Below are 23,447 nucleotides of genomic sequence, written 5' to 3'. Positions count from 1 at the left end.
GTCTAGGAAAAAAGATACATTTTGCAATTCTCTTTAAAATGTGAGCAGGCCTTTAAAACAGGAGATTTCTAAGCATCAGGAGGACAAAGTACCACATCTTCAGTTTACCCTGATAACACAGTAATCAAGAAACACCTACAAGAATATGGTCATTCTAACTTAAGATACCTTTCTTATGCCCAGTATCAGCTATTCTTTGCTGTATCAAAGGGAAGAATAATTGAAATGTGATTTGTTATGATAATTTAATGAAAAAATGCAAGCATATTTGCTTTTGTTGTAGGAACACAAACAGAGGGTTACAGGAGGTCCTTCAAAATGGAAAAGTCAATTAAAATACTAACTTCAAACATCTCTCATTACACTCTGAAGGAATTTTGATAACCATTTTAAAATTGACCACAAGTTACAGTAGTTTGGTTTTAGACAAACACTGCATGCTAAATTGAATATAAAAATAGATTCTATTTAATAAATTTGTATCTAGTGCACTATAAACATTTATGAAAGTGTTATTACAAGGGTAAAAATGTCTGCAGCAATATTTCAAGTAACTTGATAAAATTTGTTCAGGTAACATTGATCACGAAATGGACACAGTAGGAAAGATTTTCCTCAATCATCACACTTTATTTAAACATCAAGTTAATTTCTTCCTTCAAACGAGGACTGCTGGTATTGGTTCAAGTTAGAGAGAGAGTAGGCTATTTAAAAAACACTATCTTGCTTAGAGTAGGGATCCCACACCATTTTTCCCCAAGCATATGTTGCAGCATTTTCCTACATTTGAATCTGATGTTGCATTGAGATGTGGGACAGCTGAATTTGATTTGTCAAGAGTTGAGGAATGAAGTATGCTCCAGGTTTGTTATCTGCTGGCCTCTACTGCAAACTTTTGTGCTGCTTTTTGTACTGAGAGTCTTGCCACTGCCACTAGAAATGTCTCTCTGAGAAGTAACATTTTCATCTGCAGGAGAAAATGACCGGAGGTGAGCAAATTCTTCACAGTACACAGTCTGTGCTTGAATATTAGTATTGGCTTTTTGTTGAGGATACAAGAGAGGCATTTCACCACAATCCAGATACATGCTTCCATTCCCAGAACTCCATTCACTACTGCTTCCTTCATCTCTTTCTGGAGGGTCTTTAAAATCAAATTCCTGACTTCTCTTAGACTTAGTTTTCCATTTTCCACATGATTGGATACATTTATCCTCTTTCAAGCCTGTTCTTCCATTCTTGCTCTTAAGCACATGATGAGTTGGCCCAGAGCTGCTGTGGCCATTTGTAGCCCTGCGTATTTGCATATTTTGTAGTGCTCCCTGACCAGCAAAGGGAGCAGCATCACCATTACTCACAGCACAAAATGGTCCTTTGTCTATATTTGCAAGAGGGCCATATTTTTCTCTTCTTCCATCTTCATTTGGGTAACATCCTGGTAGAACACCTCTAGATGCACCATCCAGATTTTGAGAATTACTCCTGTTCTGAATATCTGAAGTCACTGCTTCACAAAGCACATGTTGAGTTTTGGTCTGTGTTGCATCAAACTGCTGTCTCAAGTCACGTGGAACACGCTGCTGGACAACTTTATCAGTGCTGCTTTCACTACATGATTTGCTTTCCACATGGTGTGACCTTGTCTGAAGCACACAATCTCTCTTGGAGCACTCACCTCCAGGATCAGAATTTAAACGCAGAGCTAGGAGAGGAGGGAAAGAGACAGATAATTAAAGATAGTGTTAATATTGGAAGAAAAGCATTTCATTACTACATGCACTAAATCAGTATGCTCAAGAAGAGCAGGAGCATAGAATCCAGCTCACCTGGGCGGGCAGATTTGCGCTGGGGAATGGGCCGAAGAGGCGTTTCCAGCCCTTTAGCCATCGTAGCAAGTTTACTGGCAGCATCCATTATTTTCTTTTCAGCTCTGTCAAGAATTGCAGAACATGTGGGGAAAAAAAACCAAAACCAAAACCAAGTTTAAGGGTAATTCAACTCTATGTTTTACTTCAAGGCAATGTTACTGAGAGCCAGAGAATACTGACAGGACAGTGTGCCAGGCAGCTCAGCAGTGACCTGGCACCAACATGCACACCCTGGCAAGACTTCAGGCCAGGCACTGTTTGCTCCAAGGTGGACAAACACCAGCCTGAGATCTACACACCTCCTGCACAGCCAACAGCCATTTCCAAACATCCTTGAACTCACCCTTCATGTTTGCCATCATCAGTGAGCAGCTGCTGAAGGCATGTCAAGTAGTATTTGCGCATTTTCCGTGCTGTCTCCTGGCGCTCCCTTAAAACCTCCACTTTAATCATTTCAGCAGCTCGTTCCTTACTTTCACGGATATAACAAAGCATATCACCTACAAACACACTTCATTAGTACCAGTTTTCCCCCAGAGTGGGGAAGAAGCCAACACCACAAACTGGGATTGTCTAGCAGACCTGGAACAAGTCAGCAAGGACATGGATTTACCTGCCAACATTCCACCAAATCCTCATGCCAGTTGTTGCCTACTGGATGAATGCCAGGGCAAACCACAGCAGGTCAATACAAAGCATCAGAAAGGAATTCAGTGATCTGATTCTGTATCTTAAACAGGCACAGGGATTTGGGAGCAATGTTGGCTGGTAAAAATATGGGTCTAGAAACTTTTCAATGGCCATGCAGAAATTTTGGGGCCTGCTGCACTCAGGTAAGACCTGGTGCTTAAATCCTTTCTTCTCAGAGAGAAAGTTGCTTATTAGGCCAGAAGGCAGGATACAGCACTAGAGAAAAGCAGATTTTCTTTCAGGACAAGCTGCAGTCTAGGTAGGTTTTTTTCTGGAGAAACAAGATCAGTACTCAAAGCACACTTTACCACTTTAAAAGACATACAACAGTACAACAAAGCAAGGATGGTAAAACAAGGCTTTGCCCATCACAATTACATGTTGAATTTAGGGTGACAATTCCATTTCTCACAGTCACTCTAGTAAGATGGAAAAATTTACTTCTCATGTGATTTGGTTGTCAGATTCCTGTCCAAGCTGGCTGAAAGAAGAAGCAACAAAGTAATTTATTTTCCTCCACCAGATCTTTAACTAAGGCTTTAGTACTTACACTTAATCTTGCTCAAAGCTTTGATGTAGTGAGCACGCATTTCTTCCAGACCTTTCACAGAGTCAGAGGATGCACAAGGTTTTGAGATGCCTTCACTGGACAGTGTCCTGAAAGGCATACACATCATATTGCACAAAAAAGCAACTTGTATCTTCCCAAAATAAGAAATCATCTTCTTTATTTTTTAAAATACCTTGGTAGTGATCCCTGGTCTTTCAATTTGGTCTTCCTCTCGGAGTTTTGTACAATTAGACCTCCTGGAATCATTTCATTTTCTATTAAAATAAAAAGATGAACCAGAATTCACTGTATTTCTCTAAATTCAAGTTCAAGAGATATTTATGTAATAACTGCTGCCTCTGGTAAAAGACCCCAAGGTCACAAAACATCATTAGTTGTAGTACAGCTGTTGCAGTAACAAGCAGACACACTTCAATGGAGTCTGAATATAAAAATCATCTCATACAGTAATTAAATAAGCTTGAAGCCTTCATATGCCATTACTAACACTAAACTGAAATATCAAGTATACTTGGAGAGAAATGACAGGATAAAAAAAATAACAAGGGTGGTTTTGACAAACATTAAAAAAGAATTATTAATTTGTTAGCAACTGTGCCTTTGAGATATAAAGATACAAGATAAAACTTGGTAGGTTTTGTCAATTTACTGTGGTGAAGGTTTTTTTGTTTGTTTTCAAGTCAATAACCAAAACCCCAGTATCCACTGAAAATTACAAGATCCTACAGATGAGAGAATCCAAGTTATCTTTAGGTGACTATCAACCCTAACCATGGATTTGCTCTGACTTAGCTTCATATTCCTTCAGAGCGAGCTGAAGATGTTTGGGGGCCATCTCTCTTTTCAAGTCCTGGCACAAAGCCTCTTTTCTCAAGCTCCTGGAAGCAGCGTTTGCAGCACAAATCTTCCTGAGACCCAAGGCTCCTTTTTGTACATTTCTGACTTGCAACCATAACTACTAAAAGTTACACATCAACATGGGACCAACAAAAAATAAAAATCAAGCCCAACCTATTCTCAGTGTTCTGCTTAGTCCTCTTCTCACTGGAATGTGTGTAATATTTTAGCCCAATTAAACTAATCACAAGAGGCTGGTACCCTGTTCCAGAAGGTACAGCAGCATCTATCAATTCATACAGCCCTCACAGCCTCAATGTACTTCCATCAGTGATGATCTGAGTTCTTCAGTCAGCAAAAAACTTGCAGGTTAAATGCTTTTAGATTTTTTTTAGTTGTGGTTTTTTTTTTTTTTTTTAATAACAAGAGCCAAGCAGGGTCTTTTGAAGTCAGCTGAAGGAAACTGTCGCAGCTGGAAAGCCTCACACGCGTCTGAGCCTGGTTAAGGGATACACAAAGACTGGGCTCCTTCCAGCCAGCGCTGGCTGCTCCCCACAGCCAGGCCAGGGCGCTCTAGAGGCAGGAGCACTGCAGTGCTGCTATTGTTCTGTTAATAGACCACTCTGATGTTGGTGCTGAAGGAATTCAAGCCACACTACAGGCACAGAGCCAAAAACTCTCTTGGGTTTTGCTGCTTTATGTTTTTCAGTTGCGTAAGATGTCAAACTAAACAGAAAGCCCCAGGGACATCTGTCCCTCCCATGAAGCTTTTCCCATCCACGCTGGCTCCAGTTCTGCCATGGTACATGTGACAGCCCTGGGAAGAGCTACAATGCCAAAGTACATACTAGGCTCAGGGAGTGGGGGGAAAGGGAAGAAGGGGAAAAACAAAAAAAAACAGAGAGAAACACCACCCAGGGATTCACACTTTTTTCAACTACATTCTTGACCAAAAGAACCAGAGAAGACTACCATGCCAGGTCAAGTTCTTGACACAACAATATCTTTTACATGAATGCAGAATTCCTTGTCTTGTGTACTGCCAAGAGCAAGCAGTACAATTCCATCTTTGAAGCTCCAATCTAGTATTACCCATTTACAAGACATAGTTTAGACCATACCCCGTATATCGTGGTAGCACTGCCTTGCATGTGAACTGTTATTTACTCCAAAGGTTATGCTGCTAGCAACCCCCAAAGAATACAGACATCTCTAGCAGATGGGACAGCTATTCCTTTCCTCCTGAAGAATGGCTTTAAAAAGCAGAAAGCTACTAGCACTTCATAAAATGAAACCTCAAAGCCAGCATTAAATCAGTAAACTGGAGACCAGTACCATTTGTTGCAGTTTGTGACTTTAACTTAGCTTATGCAGTGTTAAACAACCTTACAGTCAGAAGAACTGTATCTTCCTCTATCACCCAAATATTTTCCAATTAACTAACTTGGCATTGGGGTCATCCATAGGGCACTGAATATTAAAGACTGCTACTAACAAGCTCAATTTGATGATATGTAATCTGCCAGATTAAGATCAAACCAAATACCTTTGTCTGTTCCAGCTTCCTGCAAGGGTGTCTGTCTTCTCAGTCTCCTCTGTGCTTCTGCCTGGTGTCCAGCATTGCACACAGGTGGCCTTGTCACATCCCCAGCATTTCCTGCACCATGTTGTGGGTGAGGGTACGATTCTTTATTTGCATGACTCACTAGCTCTTCATATTTCTGCAATTGAAAAACACTTCCTGAAAACACAACACAGCAAAAGAAGTGCTCCACACTACAACCAGCCCGGGTCAACAAGTAATTTTAACACAGGTACTTTACACCTGCAGTAGAACCACAGATTACAAGTCAAATCGTGAAGAAAACATCAATTCTATGGTATAGAAATTGTATTTAGCAAAAATCATTGCAACAGCAGTGCCTGAATATCTCCAGTACTATTTGGAAATTCAGTAGCAGAACTATATCCTGTCTTTGAACAGCTGAAGATAACTTGCTTTTTAAAAAGAAAAGACATTACTAGGAAATTAAAGACTTCACTAGATAAGGTGGTTCAAGCCAATCAATGTTTTGAGATTCAAGGGCATATTAAACAGTTTATATTTCATTTCCACTGCAGAAGGTGCATAAGGCACAGGAAAAAATTTTTCTCTTTATCATGGTGGATATGACTTGTGCCATGAAACCCTTTCAGGCCCACTTGTTGAACAGAAATATATTAATGTTAAAGAAATGGTAACATCCCATCTTGTCTTGAAAAACAAGAGATTTTCTGTCTGATTCTCAGATAATTCCCCAGCTACTAACTGCTGGGTAGCAATGGCATTTCCGGTGCGATGCTGCCCACAACAAAAAATTTATTACAAGCATAAGCACTGCAATAAGAGGAATCTCCTAAAACAACAGAAACAAGGGCTTTGGGACACAATCTGACTTAGCCCCAAACTCCTCCAGAAGAGGGTAAGACATCTTTCCTCATTTGGGCAGGCACACTGAAAAAGATTTCCTAGAGGCACAATAAAATAGGCAAGACTCTTATTCCCAAAACAGAACTGACAAACTGACCTACTGCAGGCAACTTGCAAAAAGGATTTTTAGTTCTGCAAGGTTTTCATCTTTATTTGTATAAAGAGGAGGAAAAAAGAGCTTAACATGATCGAAAATCACTGTCCAATCACCACTGCAAACTGGATTTTGCAGCTATGCAAAAATCTGAGGTGGGTTCTGTCATTACAGCCCATCAAAGAGATTACAAGGAGCTTTTAACAGGCTCCTAACCTCAAGCAGGTGGATTGATCTCCTGAATTTACAAGTCTTTGCATAAATGACATTCCTAACCTGACCTTCTCTTCTTTAAAGACTTCCTTTTCACTTGTTAATAGTAGATTTAGTCTCCTTTTAGTTTTAGAATACATTTATTAATGAACACAAATGTTGACTTTTCTATTTTTCACAATCACATGGGTATTTCATGGGAGAAAACAGGCCTGAGTGACTTCTCAAATCTCTTTTCTGACATGCAGTTATAACTAACAGAAATATTTACCTCTTTCCATTCTTGCTCTTTCTTTTCCAGAATTGTGCACACTGTGGTTCTATAGGCCTTTTGTAAACAAGCCTTCAGTTTGTCTTTGCCTTGACTGGTTAATTGAACATGAGAATCAAAACCCTTGTCCTTCCAAGAATGTTTACTCTGTGTGCACTTGACCAGTTCTTCATGAATTTCACTCAACAAGTACTCCAGCTCAAGCAGAGTCTTCTCCTCATACCGATTCATCTCATCCTGCAGCCTCCTGGCTTCCTGAGCCTCCCATTCCCGCTGCCTTTGTTCTAGTAACATCTTGATTTCTGCCTCTTTCTGAATGGAGAGATCATTCTTCTGCTTCGCAAGGTCCTCCTTTGCTGTTGCAAGGACCTCTTTAATTCTGTTTCTATGATCATCTAAGAATGATTGGTAGTCTCTCTCATTTTGCTCTTGTATCTGCAGAAGTTCTTCTTGCTTTTCTTTGTTCCACTGCACACGGGCTTTTGCTAGTTCTGCTTTGACAGCTGCAGGGATTTCCTCTTTCTTTAGCTCCAATTCCCTCCTCAGAGAAATTATCTTTTCTTCAAGTTCTTTAACTCTTAGTCCAGATGTCTCTGTACTCTCATATTCTTTCTTCCATTTCTCCTCAGCAGCTGAGAGAACCATGGCTAACTGGCAAATAAACAGCAGTCATTAGAAATAGATACACACATTCATAGATAGACAAAATGTAACTCTGAGTCATTAAAATCTATTGGAGATCTTTTCAATTTATTTAATAAAAAATAAACCTATATAGGCTTTTCCTTTTATAAGGAAACATCTTTCCTTAGTGACTCCCTGTGTCTGTGTCTACATTCACTCCTCAGTAATACATGGAATTTGGAAGACTTAACTGTTTATCAACACACATATAGCAGTATTTTGGCTACCTGCTCTGCTGTAGTCTTTTGGTGTTCCTTTTCCCATTTTTCTTGTTCTGTCTTTAGTTTTAGTTTGTACTCTTGCAGCCACTTGGCATGAGCTTGGGCTAAAGCTGCATCTACCTTTAAACAGATAAAAAACCTGCTTCAGTAGGTTGCTAGGTACACTGAATACATTTTTATTATTACTTTCATGTAACAGTGCAAGAACATATTTCAGTCTGGATTGTCTATGTTTATAGAAATTAAAAGAATCAGACCAGCAGCACTTCATGCATTTCTTGATGCAAAAATGATGCCAAAATTAAAAATACTAAATTTAATTTTTAACAAAGTAGTATAAAATCTAAATATTGCTCAATTCTGTTCAAAACTCCTGCAAAACTTGTTTAACAGTGTGAAAAACCACATGCTACAGTTTTTTCAGAACTTTAAGAACTCTATTTCTAATATAGCAAATACCAATGCTAAACTTAAGAGGAAGTTAGTGAAGGAGTCCACTTTTTTTTTTTTTAAGGTGACTAAAATGGACACAGCAGTTTCACAGACTCCAGGTAGATAGAACAATTATTTGTTACCTGGCTGGCAAGATTTTTACAGTATTTATTTTCCAGTTCTAATTGAAACTCTTTTAAGGCCTCTTCAGAGGCTGTATTTTCTTTCAGAGCCTTCTGGATCTGCAGCCTCTGCTCTTCAACAGTCCCTTCTAACTCTTTAGTTGAAGCTTCATCCACAGCTTGATCAGTTTGGCAGCTGCAGTCATTACATTCAACTACAGTTCTTCTCACTTCTTCCAGCCTACTTTGCCATTCTCTTTCTAATTTGGCAAAAACTTGTTCTTTATTCTAAGGAAAAAAATATTTTTAAGAAAAATCTCCCCAGTGCCTCAATAAACAGATTTCACTGGTGTTCAGCAAATGAAACCCTGTTCACATCCTCCCTAACAGGAGAAAAACAAAACCATGCACAGAGAGAGTTTGGTGACTCATCAGAGCTTTCTCCTATGGGGTAGGATACACAAAGGATTTCTATATGATACCTGAGTGAAACAAGAGAAAGCATAACCCTTCACTCAAGCACCAGGGTGGAAAACTCCAGCATATTACCAGCTGTGACACTCAGGGTGTTCTGTTTGTTACTTTGCAAGATCTAGGTTTTGGGTTTCTTTAAAAATATGGAACATGTATAATGCCTAATGACTCCTTCAGAGGCTTTTAAAATGACAAATCCTTAACAGCCACTTCCAATGGCAGAACAGCACCATATAAATCTAAAGTTCTGTTTCTGAAAATAAACAGCAAAACAACAACAAAAAAATTTAAATTCCCTGATCTAAGTCTCATACCTCCTTTTCTTCATTTTCCCAGCGAATTTTGGCTAAGGCAACTTCCTCTTGAACCTGCTGGTTTTTCTCTTCCAGCCACTGCTTCTTTGCTGCTGTCATGGACCTGATGTGTTCCTCTTCAAGCTCAGTCCTCAGAAGTTTAAGGGAGAGTTCTTTTTCTTCTAGTAGCTGTTTCTTGAGCTAGACCAAAAAATAAATTAAGTATTCTCCAAGGCACAACTGCTCTGGTACAAAACTATGAGAATGCATGAGACACATGATTAACTCTCTAGAGGCTCTACACTGATCTTACAGAAGACACCTAGATAAGAGATTTAACTCTCAAAAAAGGTGTTTTAAGATATTATATCAGAGATTATCATAGGCTATTGCCATAAAGTTTTCATATCAAGCATCTTTACTCCCCTCATACTTTGAGCTGCACCTCTTTGCTATACTTGCTTACTCAGACAGCTGATCTGCTTCAGTCATTGCACACTGATATCTCCATAAAAGCAAAGTTTTTAATCAAATCAGTCTGAATTCATTACTACTTTAAAAAACCACTGTGTTTTTCATATCAGTTTTATATAGTTTTGTAACATCGTTCAGGGTTTTTTGAAAATGTCTTATGAATGTAAAAGCTCATACTGCTGACTAAGCATCCTCAGAAGTCAGAATTATGGAAGTTCACTACATGAAAACAAACAGCTATTGGAAAGAGTTACTTGTACAGTATTTCAAAACCCAGAACACACCACCAGCTTAATTTAAAAAATCACTAAGTTATATGTATGAGCTTTCTGGTTCAGCTGCATCTCTTCCAAGTAGGTTCTGCAAACATTAACAAAATTAAATACACTGTTTTCAAGATGCAATATTAATGAGTGAAATTATATGGTTTATAGGCAATTCCATTTGTACCTTTTCTTCCTTCAGCTGCTGCTCTTGTTGAAATTTCTGTCTTAAAGTAGTTTCCAAGGTTTCCTTCTCCTGACAAACACCAATGTAACATTCCTTCACTGCAGTAATCTCTTTGTTCAGCTCCTCTATGTTATCCCTTCAAAGGACAGATTACTTATTATCAATTGGCCTCAGAGGACAGCAAGCCAGCTTTAAAATAAATGTAACTAGCAGTGAAAGTCAGACAGGAAACATGAAAGTTTAGTAAAAATGGAAATAATGCTAAGTCTTACTTTAACTTCGAGATTGTCTCTTCAGAAGTTTGAAGAAGCAGCTGCTTTTCCACAGCAAACCTCTCCATCAGCTCCTTCTCAAAATGTGCTTTGGTGTCCTCATGATGTTGCTGATAAGTTCTTTCACACCTACCATTCCAAGAAAGGAAAAATAACTACCTGATTTCAACTACCTAGGTTCAAGTTTTCTGTAAGAAATATCTTTCTAACACTGACCTCCTCTTGTACCTGATAGCTGGAACAAGATTATGTGTGCAGGATGAAAATCCACAAATTAAACTAAACTAAGTTAACAGACTTACCTGTCAATGGCCTCTTGCTTATCATGATCAAACTCCTGAACCATCTTTCTCATCTGACAACAGAGGTCTTGATTTAAGCTTTTCAGTTTTTCTTCATTTTCCTTCAGTTCTTCAATAGTTGAAGTATGGGCCTGGACACCAAGGGTCAAGTAATATGGGGTAGTAAGAACCTTTTCTAATGACAGATTTTTAGCATGGGTGGGGGCTTTTTGTGATTTTTTTTTTTAAGCAGCATCTCTGTCTTACCTCAACTTGCTGTAGCAAAGCTTCATTAGCCTCTTTGAGTCTCAGAACTTCTTCCTTTAGATTATCAGAAGCATCCTTCAAATTTGTGACAGGCTAAAAATAAATAAAATTAAGATGACATCTTTCAAGACATAAATGATTTAGCAGTTAATGCTTAAAAAGTTCAGTTGTCAAATAAAAATTGTACTTAAAAAATACAGGGAATTATTGCACTGCAAGATCACAGAATCACTGCTGTTCTAGATGAATTCTTAGAACTCAGCATTGTGAAGCTTTGCAAAAGCACACACTCAGTGTAGTGTTTGCAAGCTGAATGACAACAGTCATCCAACAGAGAGCACACTTCCCACAGACATTGGATTCCTACCCCACAGCCAGGTCTCCATGTACAGATACTGCAACACTGACCAATCCACAGAGGGAAGGCAATAATGGGGTGAAGAGAGATGCAATATCAAGGAGATTTCTTTTTGATGAAATTACCCATGATGGCCCTCTGAAGGCAATCTGTTAAATGTTCTGATTGTATAATTAATGGTACTGTACTGTCAGCCCTCTTGCAGAAATTACAAGGTCCTCTTGGCTAAAGAAAACCATCTTTTTCCAATGAAATTTACTTGTAACATAAGCATGGCAGACATCAGGCACTCTCAAGCACGGAAGTCATCATTTAAGGACTCACTCAATAATGCATAGGCTGCCCAGGTTCTGCTTCAGCTGTTCTCTTTTCAATCAAAGACACAAAACCAGAGTTGCTATGAATACTCAGCTATGCATAAATTTTTGCTCTCTTCTCATAAGCAGCTTTGGTTTTGTTCCCCAAAAACCAGGAATACTTGGCTTTTAAAGAAGTGTAAAACAACAAACCTCTGAATCTCTTGATGCTTTTTCTGCTTTCAACTGCTTGTATTCCTCCAGTGTCTTCTGGCAATCCTTAAGACTATTTTGTAGTTGAGTAATCTGGTTTCTCTTCATTTTATTACTGTTCAATAAACGTTCCAGCTCAGCTTTTAATTCTACAATAATTTCATCTTTAGAGAGTTCTTTACCCATGTCTCTGTTCTGTATTGCACTATCAGGAAAGATATGACCAGTTCAGTATTTAAGAGACAAAAATCATTTAGCTGAAAGGAGGTGGTAGCAAAGAGAAGAGTAACTAATGCTACCAGAAATACCAGGATGTCTAAGATGTAATAGCAAAAAGCATAAGAGGACATGAATATCAAAGCTTTTCCATCAAGTTGCAATTAATTTACAGAGAACTTGTTAATTCAGCTGTTTCCTCAAAAGATTCATTCTCACATGATGTGAAGAGTTTTGAAGCAACTCCACTGATGTTGATGTAAAAGACAGCTTTAGCTTTAAGCAATTGTGTGGAGTCTTTGAGCAAGAAAAGTATGCATGAATATAACTCAACAATTAAAGGAACAGCAATATAGTCCCTATAAAATCTGAAGACTTATTAAATAGCAACCAAGATTATTAATTAGGCAACCAATTTATGGTATTAGTACAGTTTCTGTTTCCAGATTACCTGGCAATACAAGCACTATTTCAAATATCTATCAAAAACCTATGTGTTGATCCAGTAGAACCCTCTTCTTACACATAACTTGCATGATTTCTTAAGGATTTAAAATTTTTCTTTCAACAAGAATCACTCAATACCTGCAGAATTTTGGCTTCTTCCCTGTGATTTTTTTAATTCCCAGCTCTACATAGGAATCACCCAAGCTCGTAGGTCGCTCTCCACCTGCATCATTCAAAAATACTCCAAGCTTGGCAGCAGATTCATACAAAGCTATTTCTTCTTTCAGTTCCATTAATTCCTCCTGAAAGGAAGAGACAGAAAAAAAAAAAAAATCACACTGACCAGAGAGACTCCAAGCCAACATATCAGGCCCATGATAACTCTACCAAAGAAAATAAACACATGGAGCTCTTCCTTCTAGATATAATTCTATTTAGCTGCATTTAGTTGAATTGTCTAGCATTAACTTATTTATACTTTCATTTTTCATTTCTGATACCTCTAGCAAAGCATATATTAAAACTAAAAATTTGTTAAAATATACAAGAAATATTCCCTCTTGTTCTTGTTACAGTCCATCTATGAAGTATTATTTCTTTTGCTCTTCTGCATTCCTGCTGTCCTTGTACACCAAAATGGATGACAATAGAAAAGTACATACCTGGAGAAACAGCTATTACTCTAGTACTTAGTAGGATTCACAGTTTCCAAGACAACAGATTTAAATCAAACATATGAATTGGAAACACAGACTTCCACTGATGCTTTACAGAGGACTTTGTAGCATTCCCTTTTGCTGACAAAAGATAAATTTCAGAACATGGCATCTCCTCATTAAATTACAAGACTTCAAGCACACAGACTTTACATTCAATTTTTTTTTTCCAAAAACAGGCTGGACAGAAGTATGATATCAGATTTGTGCCAATACAATTGCCCAATTGTGTTTTAATTGGTGGGAAGGAAGGAAGGAAGTCCAACATGCAGCACTGGGAGAGGAAGTAGTCAAAGATGATGTACTTGTTTCCTCCAAAAATTTAAAATGTTTCAACCACCAACATTTTAGTAATAATGCCTCTCCCCCCACCATCAAATGAAAACTTTTTATTCAAACATAAAATACTCCATAAAATTAACCTGCAAAGCCTTGTTCATGTTGTTGCTTATCATCTGTGCAGACTGAGCTTGTTGCAATTGAAACCGTAACTGATTTGTCTCCTGCATTGAGCCTATTGTAGGAAAGAAAAGGGAGAAACAGAACAAGTCAGAAATATGCAAGAAAGTCCATGCAATCTGAAGATCTCTGTTAAAAATAGCAATGTTGATTCTGGCAATAGACATGACTGTTTCTATTTCCTTGAGCTCACTAACAGTTACTAAACACATGACTATGAAAAGACTTCAGTGTGTGAAGGTGGGCAAAAGTCAAACACACAAACTGCAAAACATTTCACAATCTATTTCTATGATACAGGTTTCCAAAAATCAGCCTCCAGCTCCCAAAACAATTCTTCTCACTAGGACCTGAATTCAGAATGGCAATTCAAGTCAAGCATCTTAATACAAAATTAAGTAACTTGCATCCAAAACCTGTTGTTTAGTATGAAACAAGGTTTACACATATGCAGCACAAAATACATATGAAAACACTTTAATCGCTGTTGTTTGGGGTTTGGAGATGCTGTTTACTTTTATTCCTATTTGGTTTTTACATCTTAGTCTAGAATGAACTTTCAATCTGACTAATCCACTACATAGGAAACAGTCAAGAACATAATTAGGTTGATGTTGATTCCACTTCCACAGAAATATCAATTTCATATTTAGAAATAATGATGATATTTCCCCAAGGAAAGGTAATAGTATGAGTAAAGGGCTGACCTGTTTGCAGTAAATTTGCACATTGCTTTTGGCTTTCTTCTAGGCTTCTTGTCAGTCGATTTATTATTTCAGTTTTTTCACATTTGGTTTCTTCCAACAATTTTTCAAGTTGCTTAACGTGCTCTCCTCGATTTTTGCAAAGCTCTTTCTAGGAAGAGAATATTTTTACCCATTTCACAAACATTTAACCATCTAGAACTGTTTCAGATACAGAAAGATTCAATATATACAGGATAAAGGAGAAAAAGAAATCAGATACCTAAAGGGGTAAAGGACAGTTAAATCAATCACAGATCAAACACTATCCTTGGCTGACAAGTGACCTCCTACAGCATCAAAGTTCAGTTTTCACTGGGAGGCAGTAATTGTACTCATATATGAACATACATGGATGAGAATCATTTCATATTTCCTAGAGCAGTTACTTTTCAGCACATCAGATTATCTCCTGTAATTAATCACATACACTTAGTCTATTGCAGAAAAAAAAATCAAGCCTTCACATGATATCAAGCCAGTTTATTTTAACTGAGCCCAAGCCAAGCTAGAAAGTGCCAACACTCTGTAAAAGAGGAACTGTAGTTTCTTTTTCACAGGATATACAAAGTAGACATTTCTATAACATTACTCAGTTACCTACACAGACCTGGGAGGCACAGTGCTTTGTATCTACACCTTTTGACTTTTCTATCTTCCCTCAAAAAACAGATCTCCCTCTTTGAATACTCCAAAAATGCTACCATATATTTTACACTAGAGACAAAGTTGTATAAGCTTTGCTGAGGTACTAACAGACAGAAATTCAGCAGTGCATTTTGTTTAGAAGCAAGTACCAGTCACCTTTCCAAGTATACATCCCCTCTATTTCTATATGTTGAGACAAGAATTAGAGAAACTTAATTTTATTTTCTTTATATGAAATAAGAGGAAAATTTATTAAGACCTGCCTGGAATACGTTGCTTGAATATTTCTAATAGTGGAATGGATTCTTATGACATATCAAGTGGAATAATTTCAGTACGCTCTACAACCATGTAACACTATATATAGCAAACTCCATCTTAAAGACAGCCTTTTACCCCTTCTCTGTTTTTAAATCCTTACTTCTAAAATAAAGTCACTGTTGAATGGTTAGTCATCCTTCAGCATTTTGAGACCAAATCTTGGCAGACTGTTCAATAAAAAAAGTTTTTCTTGTTTTTTTCTTGCAAGAAAATATTATTTCTTAATTAGTCCTTTTCTTTCCCAGAGTTATTTGCAGAACTCCTTCAAAGAAAGATTGTGCACAGAAGGAAAGCTCAGGAGAACAACTAAGACAATGAATCCCTGGCTCCTCTGCACCTGCTGTGTACAAACTCACAATTTATGACCGCCTGCAGATGCCCACATAGGCCTCATAATGTTGAGACTTTCCATTTTCTTAGCAGCTTTCAGAAGGAGTTATTAGAATTGTAGGTCAAGAAATGCAGTTTGGGAAACATGGGGAGCTCTCAGTGTCTCCAGTACAGTACTCAGCATCCTAAAATAATTTCTCACCTGCTCTCTGAGTGCAGATTGTGTAGTGTCAAGCTTCTGCTCTAATGACAATACTTGCTGTTCATACTTCTGCTTGAGTGCAGAAATAATGGTCTCATGTTGTTCTCTGGCTCGCTGGAGGGCATCTGATCTCTGGAGTTCTAACAGCTGCTTTTGCATGCTTTCCATGGCCACCTCTGCCACTTTGGATTGCTTCAGTATCTGTAGGAACAGTATGACAGTAGTTCCTAGTTACATACATTTCACTGTTGCTCCAATATTCTGAACATCAGTTCATTTTTTTTTGTGCAAAAGTTGCCACAAGTCCTCAGATGATGCCTGTGTTTCCATACACAGTATTTTCAACCACTGAATCCTATCCATCCATCATGTATTTAGCTTTTGCAATGATCATGACCAGCATTTAGAGACTAGCACTTCTGTTTAATGCGCCATATATTGAACTGTAGAGGTCTCCCACAACGGTCTAAAAATATTTACAGTACCTGCTCCTCATTGGTAGTAAGAGTCTGAATTTGAGTTTCAAGGGCCTTGATTTGGCCTTCAAGATGCATTTCCCGTTCCTTTCCATTCTGATAGAGTTTCTGAGACTCATGAAGACTAAGAGCCAAACCATCCTTTTCATCTGAAAAAACAGACATAACTGTGTGAGAACCATGGCCAGCCACCCACCAGCTGCATGCAACCCAACTGCTCAGTATGTGCTCTGCAGAACCATTCACTCTGCCCTTTACTGTGGACAACAACAAAGACTGAACAAAACCACTCAGTCTCCATCCAGCACCCACTGTGTCCCCCTGGCAGCAGGGAGCACTCCAATGCACTGCTTCCAGGAGAGTCCTGAAGGTACAAGGCCCATCCTGGCAGCAGGAGAAGCTCACATTGTGGCATTCACATTCTCTGAAAAATCCCTTTGCCCAGGATTTTTCTCCTGGGAAGCTGAGAAGCCTCAGAGAAAAGGGAAACAATTATTATCTCATTTGCCTCTCCTGTGTTTTGCTCCTCTGGAATGTGTTTGGAAATTGTTTACAGGTGATTGTTTCATTGGATTCCGGTGTGAGTTGTTCTCAGTCATTGGCCAATCAGGGCAAAGCTGTGTCAGGACTCTGGAGAGAGTCACAAGTTTTCATTATTATCTTTTTAGCATTGTGCAAGTATCCTTTCTGTATTCTTTAGTATAGTTTAGTGTCCTTTAATATAATATAGTACCTTAAAATAATAAATTAGCCTTCTGAGAACATGGAGTCAGATCCATCATTCCTTCCTGCCACAAGGGTCCCCACAAATACAATCTCACAAATAGTTCTCAAATCAAGTTTATAAGTATGATAAATATATTCAAAGACACTTTCTAAATCAATCTCAGAATTTAAAAGTTGCTAGATATCAATAAAATCTAAGAATTACCACAAAACATTTTACCTTTGACCATTGAAAGCTGATGATTCAAATATCTAATCTGCTGTGCACTCTTTTCTAGCTTTTCATTAAGTTCTTCCAGTTGTCTTTCCCTTGCTTTATTTAGAACTTGAAGTTGAAGAATCTGCATGTTTTCTGAAGAATCTGCCAAATTTCAAACAGCACGCAGACAAGTCAGCAGAGATACCAAGAAAGTCATTGCTGTAATTTCTACTCCAAAATATTTTTTATAGTGCTAAGTTCATTGCTGGTGCACAGAATGTTTTTTTTAATCCACATTTGATTTGCATCACACAAATTGCTCTGGCAGCAATGGCTGAAGGATTGTGCAAACTACAATTCCAACCTTACAGCAGGCCCAGATGAAAGTTTCCATGTTGTGAACTCACAGACTTGTGGCCAGTTCAAGTTTACAACGTCTGACAAAGCAGTTCAGCCATTTGAAGTGCACCTAACAGAAAAGCCCAACGTGGCATCACTCAGAGTGCACTTCCCAAGGTACAGTGAGTCGTTATTTTCCAATATTATGGAAGGAGGCAAAGTGTCGACAAGGTTTGACATCAAGCCACCAGAAATAATTTTTCAGTTTCATCAATCAAAACTACATTTTCAATGCCTGAAACTCATATACCCTGAGCAAAAACAGATCATTTCTAGATATAAAAGATTCTATACTTCAACATACTTTTAGTTGTCCTCTTACTGAAAAATGACTGAAATCAACATGTTCACTGATTTCCAGTGAACTTTTTACACAAGTTTACTTCAAGTCTAAGCATCAAACACTTACTGTCATCATTGCCCAAGAATTCATGTTGCAAACCTTCAAACACTTCATTTCTTCTGTTTCCTTCTTGCATTCCTGGAATATTTTGATGAATGCCATTTTGGTATGGTTTATAAGTCACTTTGTAAGATTCTGGTGACTGGCCATTGACAACATCAGATGCAACAAATTGCTGTTGTGACAATATATACATAAGAGGAAATACATTAAAGCTACAACAGTACTCTTGCTCAATGAAAAAATATTTTTCATTTTACAGGTTGACATTAAGAAGAGTTCTAGTAGCTCTTCATTGTGAGGCTCCAATCCAGCACACCATTTCAGCATGACACAATTCCTCATGAAAGTTTCCAGCTTAGAAAAGCAGTGAAATGTTAACTTAAATAGAGTAAGCACACACTTAAGTGAATCACATTCATTCTACCTCACAGAATTCTACCAAGGCAACAGGAGAAAGAACAAAAATCATAACATGAACATATGAAAATTTAGTTAATAATGTCTCATCTTTTTAAATAGGCTACAGAAGCCTCCCATCACTGTTTGAACTGATTGTAAGAGACTTGAAGGCATGTAGAAATATTACCAATAGCTAACATCCTGTGAAAATTTTCCAAGAGATAGAAAAATGTGTCAGCTTCAAAAATACCTTAAGATGTTCCTTTGGATCATCTGAAAAATTTAGTATTTTATTTTGCTGATTGTCAAATTCTGGTTTATGGCCATTTGTATAAGGCCTGAAGTTTTCAGGAAGATGATAGACATTGTTGTCTTGGTAGCAGCTTGGAGAGCTAAACCCATCTCTACCAAGATACACATGATCTGGATCATCTTGGCCATCCTGGCCACAGTAATCTTCTTTAACATCATATAAATGTTTCTTCTCTTCATCATTATGTAGGCCATTCCAATTCTTCCCATGTTTTTCACCATGATCAGTTTGCTGGTCACACAAGAATTGTTCAGGGTACAGATTTTGTCCTTGTTCATAGCCCTATGAATGGATATGAGGTTTAGAATTGCTCTCTCAAAACTCAGATTTCACCCCACCCTCTTTTTCCTGAGGTTACCAGCCCCCAAATGAACACCAAAACACTTCACCTACATGTATTTCTCTAATTAATTTAAACAATATTCAGCATGTTATTATGAACAAGCAGCAAGTACATCCCTGCTCATACAAACTTACATTTGGAGGATCACTGATCAGTGGATGATCCTTCCACCTTCCATCAAGCTTCCCAGGCTCATGTGACCTAGACAGACACAAGCAGCTTAACCATGTACTAATAACTTCAGGGAAAAAACAAACTACTTCTCTTAAATTAAGGCACATCTAATTTACTGCAAATTGCACTGCAACTCCCCTTTTACTTGGATTACTTTTACACACCTCATCAACTCAGATTCTATTCTTGAAAGCACAACATAAGTAATAAAAAGATGGTGCCAAATGCCTTACTGCTCCTCAGTGTCCTGGATGCTACAGTCTGAGAAACTGGAGAGTTGGTCTCCACTGTCCTCCAGCATATCATGGGGAAGGTCTGTCAACAATTGCTGCAACTGAAATAGAACAAACAACATTCATTATACGCTTTTCAGGAAAATTAATACAATTTCAGCCCAAAAACATTGGCAAAGCAGGCCACTTGCACAAAATCCTGGTTTTATTCCTCCAAGAAGGAATTCACAACACTGGAATTCAGAGAGACTTTCACCACAGAATGCTTGCTAGACTAGAGTACCAACCAAAGCATTTTTCTGCCAAACTCTTGTTAAGAAAAGAGCAGCACCAGAAAGAGGTAAGGCAAATGCCATCTAGTAGACAGGACAGATTCATTTCAAAGAATCCTCTCCAAACTGATGATGCCAGGATTTCTACTCTCTAAACTCTAGCCTGGAGAGGTAGGTGGACATTCAAAACATGCTCTGAGAAGTCTGGATGAAAATCCAGATAAGAACTTGCCAGTCAGTATCACTGCATTCAAGAAGTCATCACTGCAATGATTAGTGCTCTGCACAACTGGACACAAACAGAGAAAAACACCACAACTAAAACACACCCAAACTTCACTCCTTATGCTTTTCAAGAGTGGAACAGTCTGCACCCTCTTTTGCTCTTACCAGACTACATAAACCTTTTTCTTTCTTTTTACACACTTAAAAGATAGGAAGAAGCTAAATTCATAAGCCTTCAGATTAAATTACTTAATTCTTTTTCACCTCTTGTTCTCTTGCATAATCTTCTTGGTCATAGTCTTCATCTTCATGTTGAGTTTGTAGAGCTGCACTATCAAAGTCAAGGGACATTGTTTTCTAATATTGATTTTGTGTATCCAGCAAAACCTACCACAGGACAGGAAAACATCACATGTCAGTAAAATACACGAGGAATCAAAAAGCATCACCTGAATTACTCAGCATGAAAATATAATTCTTGAAAGAGTCATTGCACACTATCTGTTCCTCATACATCCAAGCCTACTCACTTCCAAGAATTTAGCTTTTAAAATAAGACTGACGTAATTTCTTAAGCTCACTTACAACCAGACATTATTTTCTGCAAGTACTGCACAGTATACCTAAGATGTGATACATGATGATAATAATGCCCACTCTTGACTTTTGCTTCATAGTCTTCTAGAGAACAACTACAGTTTATATTAAAAACTGAAAGTATGTTGTTCCTTGTTCATTTGTATAACAGCTCCAAAAGGAAAAATAGGAAAAGCATCACAGAAATCTGAAAAGCATCACATGAGTTGCAGATTTCACTGCTTAAGGAGAGAGTCTTGACCCCAAGGGCCTGTGAACACTGAGCAGTGTGCTCACAGAAAGCTGCTGTGTGTAAGTGCTGGCCCAGGTCTGGTTACAAGATAAGTTACTCCCTGTTGAAGAGACACTTGTTTGGGCACACAGGTGCAGCACACACTGAAGTCTTTACTTGGTATAATGTAACATTACAGGAGCATTATCTCCAAGTTAAAAGCCACTTCATCACGTTTAAAGGACCTATTTGCCCACAGCTGTTCATGGAAGCTCTCAGCAGAGCTGCAGGAGGCCTCACAACGCAGCCCCTGTCCCTGTGCTCCCGTGACCCCTCTCACAGGCGGCTCTGAGGCTCCCGCTGCCCCACACTGCACCAGCTGAACCACCGGCCCTGTCCCCTTCCTTAGGGCGCTCCCCAGCCCCGGGAGGGAAGGCAGCCGGCCGACAGAGCACAGCCGGCACAGCCGCCGGAGCCGCGGCCAGCCCCGGAGAGCCGCACCTGGACGGGCCGGGGGCAGCTCCAGGGGCGCGGGGCGAGCTCGGCCGCCGCCACCTCAGTCCGCTCAGAGGGCGGCGCGGGGCGATGCTGCCGTTATCCAGCGCACCTCCCGCGGGACCCAGGGCCGCGGACGGCGGCAAAGCGCGGCCCGAACAGCGAAACCCACCTGAGCCGCCACGGCCACCCGCCCTCACAGCCACCACCGGGGCGGACCCGCCGCGCTTCCTCATCACACCCGGCCCGCGCCCGCCGCGCTGATTGACAGCTCCAGGCACCAACCCGCGGCCAGAACCGCCCCGAACCGCGCTGATTGACAGCCCCAGGCACCAACCATAGCCAGAACCCGCCCGGCCGCGAGGGAGGGCAGGCCCGCCCCCGCTGATTGTTTGAAAGCAGGCGCGCATGGTCGCGGGAACGCGCCTGGCGAGCTGATTGGCCAAGCAGGCAACCAATGACAGTGTGAGTTTTGTGGAGGGGCGGGGTTTCGTGGGCGGGCAGCGGCGCCATCTCGGAGCGGGACGTGGCGGTCGCCTGGCAACGCGCGGCCGCGGGGTGACGTCACGAGCCCGCGAGCCGCGCCTCACGGCCGTGTGGCGATGGCGCTGAGGGGAGCGGGGTTCCCGCTCCTCCCCGAGCTCCTGCCCCAGGCAGCCTTCGCTTGGCTGCTCGGGAACCCGCTCTGCTTCCAGAGCTCGTTCTCTTTAAAAAATAAAAACCTCCTCAGAAGGAGCAGATTTATTGCGCAGAGTCGCAGGAAGCGATTCTGACCGAGGGTTGGTTCCGTTTGTAACAGCCCCACCTGGTGCCTCGCCCTCAGCCCTCAGCGAGAAAGGACCCCGGGCAGAGACCCGTTTGGGTCATTTGTTGGAGGATTTTTATTAATGGGAGCAAACACTTCGTGTGTTTCAGTGAAATTCATAGAAGTTTGAAAAGGAACGAACAGCCTATGTTGAGTAAATATGTGACATTATAGGCGAAATCAACCATTTTCCCCAGAGGATTCTAGTAACCATTTGAACAGGGATTAACCAATTCTCATCATTTTTACAGACATTTAAGGACTCAAACAAGAACAAAAAGGGTTTAAATGTGTCTGACAATTCATATTGAGTTTCTCAAGAACAATATTTTGGAAACTTTCCAAAATTCAGACCACTATTTTTCTTTTTAGCATGATTATTTCTAAGACTTCCACAGAGGAGCTGACAGTGTATTTTGCATGACACAGCTGGGCCACAGAGCAGCATTAAAAGCTTAAATGAAGGCATGTAAATGCTAGAAACCAAAAACTGAGAATGAATGTAGTTTATTCTAGGAAAATACATGGATGCATTGTCTTTGACTTTTATCTGTAATTGGTTGGATTATCTGCTTCCTCCCACATCAAAAGATTTTTATATACTTCTTTATTGCTCTAGCACCCAATTATCTTCCTTTCCTTCCTTTTTACTTTACAGTTCTGCTTCAGACACATAAAAATATGCAGGAGCATCAGAACAAAGATCCAGGTCTTTTAAATGTTTTACATTGGTGATATTCAAAAAGAGAGACACATTATACTGTGATGTACTTCACACACTGGCTCTGGCTGTCCTTATTCACTGGTTAAGTGAAAACTGATGAAGAGAAAAAAGTCCCTGAGTCAGCATCTTGAATAGCAAAGTCAAGAAACTTTGATCTCATACTATCACAGCTTCAAATGCTATTAAGTCCTGAGTAACTTTGATTTGTTCCAAAAATAGAAGTGGAGTTCTGCACATTTTCCTTCTATGACGTGTCATAAAACTCAGCTTTGATACAAAAATCAAAACAAGTCTTTCTCTCCACTTGACGTGCCACAGAAGTAGCTGGGTTTGCTTCATTGCTTGCTCCATAGTCATATCAAGCACATGCTGAAGTTTGACAGGATGTGAGAATAGAAAGGATATTATGCAGGGGGTTGATATCCCAGTTACAGTTTCTTGCTGTGGTACAAAGCTCCAGCCTGAACTCTTTCTGGAGGCCTTCACAGGTGAGCACCTTGCACAGGAGAGAATGGGC

General features: G+C 39.6%; 1 protein-coding gene across 3 annotated transcripts; it reads right to left on the bottom strand.

Annotated features, from left to right (window-relative positions):
• Nucleotides 1-292: 292 nt before the first annotated feature.
• Nucleotides 293-21,623, bottom strand: CEP152 (centrosomal protein 152). 3 transcript variants are annotated; one of them, XM_054272940.1, is made up of 27 exons: nt 21,574-21,623; nt 20,363-20,485; nt 19,602-19,702; nt 19,329-19,395; nt 18,789-19,133; nt 18,143-18,311; nt 17,356-17,496; nt 16,419-16,558; nt 15,934-16,134; nt 14,397-14,544; nt 13,653-13,744; nt 12,653-12,816; nt 11,852-12,056; nt 10,985-11,077; nt 10,739-10,869; nt 10,437-10,565; nt 10,165-10,300; nt 9,262-9,441; nt 8,495-8,761; nt 7,926-8,039; nt 7,015-7,665; nt 5,513-5,687; nt 3,302-3,383; nt 3,109-3,215; nt 2,212-2,368; nt 1,827-1,930; nt 293-1,702 (listed from the first exon to the last, which is right to left on the bottom strand). In XM_054272940.1, exons 2-27 carry the CDS (start codon nt 20,447-20,449, stop codon nt 834-836), a joined length of 5,055 nt encoding a protein of 1,684 aa, XP_054128915.1. In that variant the 5' UTR covers nt 20,450-20,485; nt 21,574-21,623; the 3' UTR covers nt 293-833. The 3 variants fall into 3 exon arrangements, with proteins under 3 accessions (XP_054128915.1, XP_054128916.1, XP_054128917.1); XM_054272941.1 differs by lacking the exon at nt 8,495-8,761; XM_054272942.1 differs by lacking the exon at nt 18,789-19,133.
• Nucleotides 21,624-23,447: the final 1,824 nt, after the last annotated feature.

Source organism: Melozone crissalis, unplaced genomic scaffold (assembly GCF_028551555.1).
Source record: "Melozone crissalis strain CALT ecotype California unplaced genomic scaffold, PUWL_Pcris_2 ptg000014l_1, whole genome shotgun sequence".
In the NCBI taxonomy this organism is placed as follows: domain Eukaryota; kingdom Metazoa; phylum Chordata; class Aves; order Passeriformes; family Passerellidae; genus Melozone; species Melozone crissalis.
The sequence above is the reverse complement of the archived record's forward strand: the minus strand, read 5'-3'. Positions and strand labels throughout refer to the sequence as shown.

What these genes read in the sequence shown, in the direction of transcription:
- CEP152 (XM_054272940.1), bottom strand. Translation starts at nt 20,449, where the DNA reads ATGTCCCTTGACTTTGATAGTGCAGCTCTACAAACTCAACATGAAGAT. An exon ending in ATTATGCAAGAGAACAAGAG is followed by an intron (nt 19,703 to 20,362) that starts GTGAAAAAGAAT and finishes GTTCTATTTCAG; the next exon opens with TTGCAGCAATTGTTGACAGA. An exon ending in GATGATGGCAAACATGAAGG is followed by an intron (nt 1,931 to 2,211) that starts GTGAGTTCAAGG and finishes AATTCTTGACAG; the next exon opens with AGCTGAAAAGAAAATAATGG.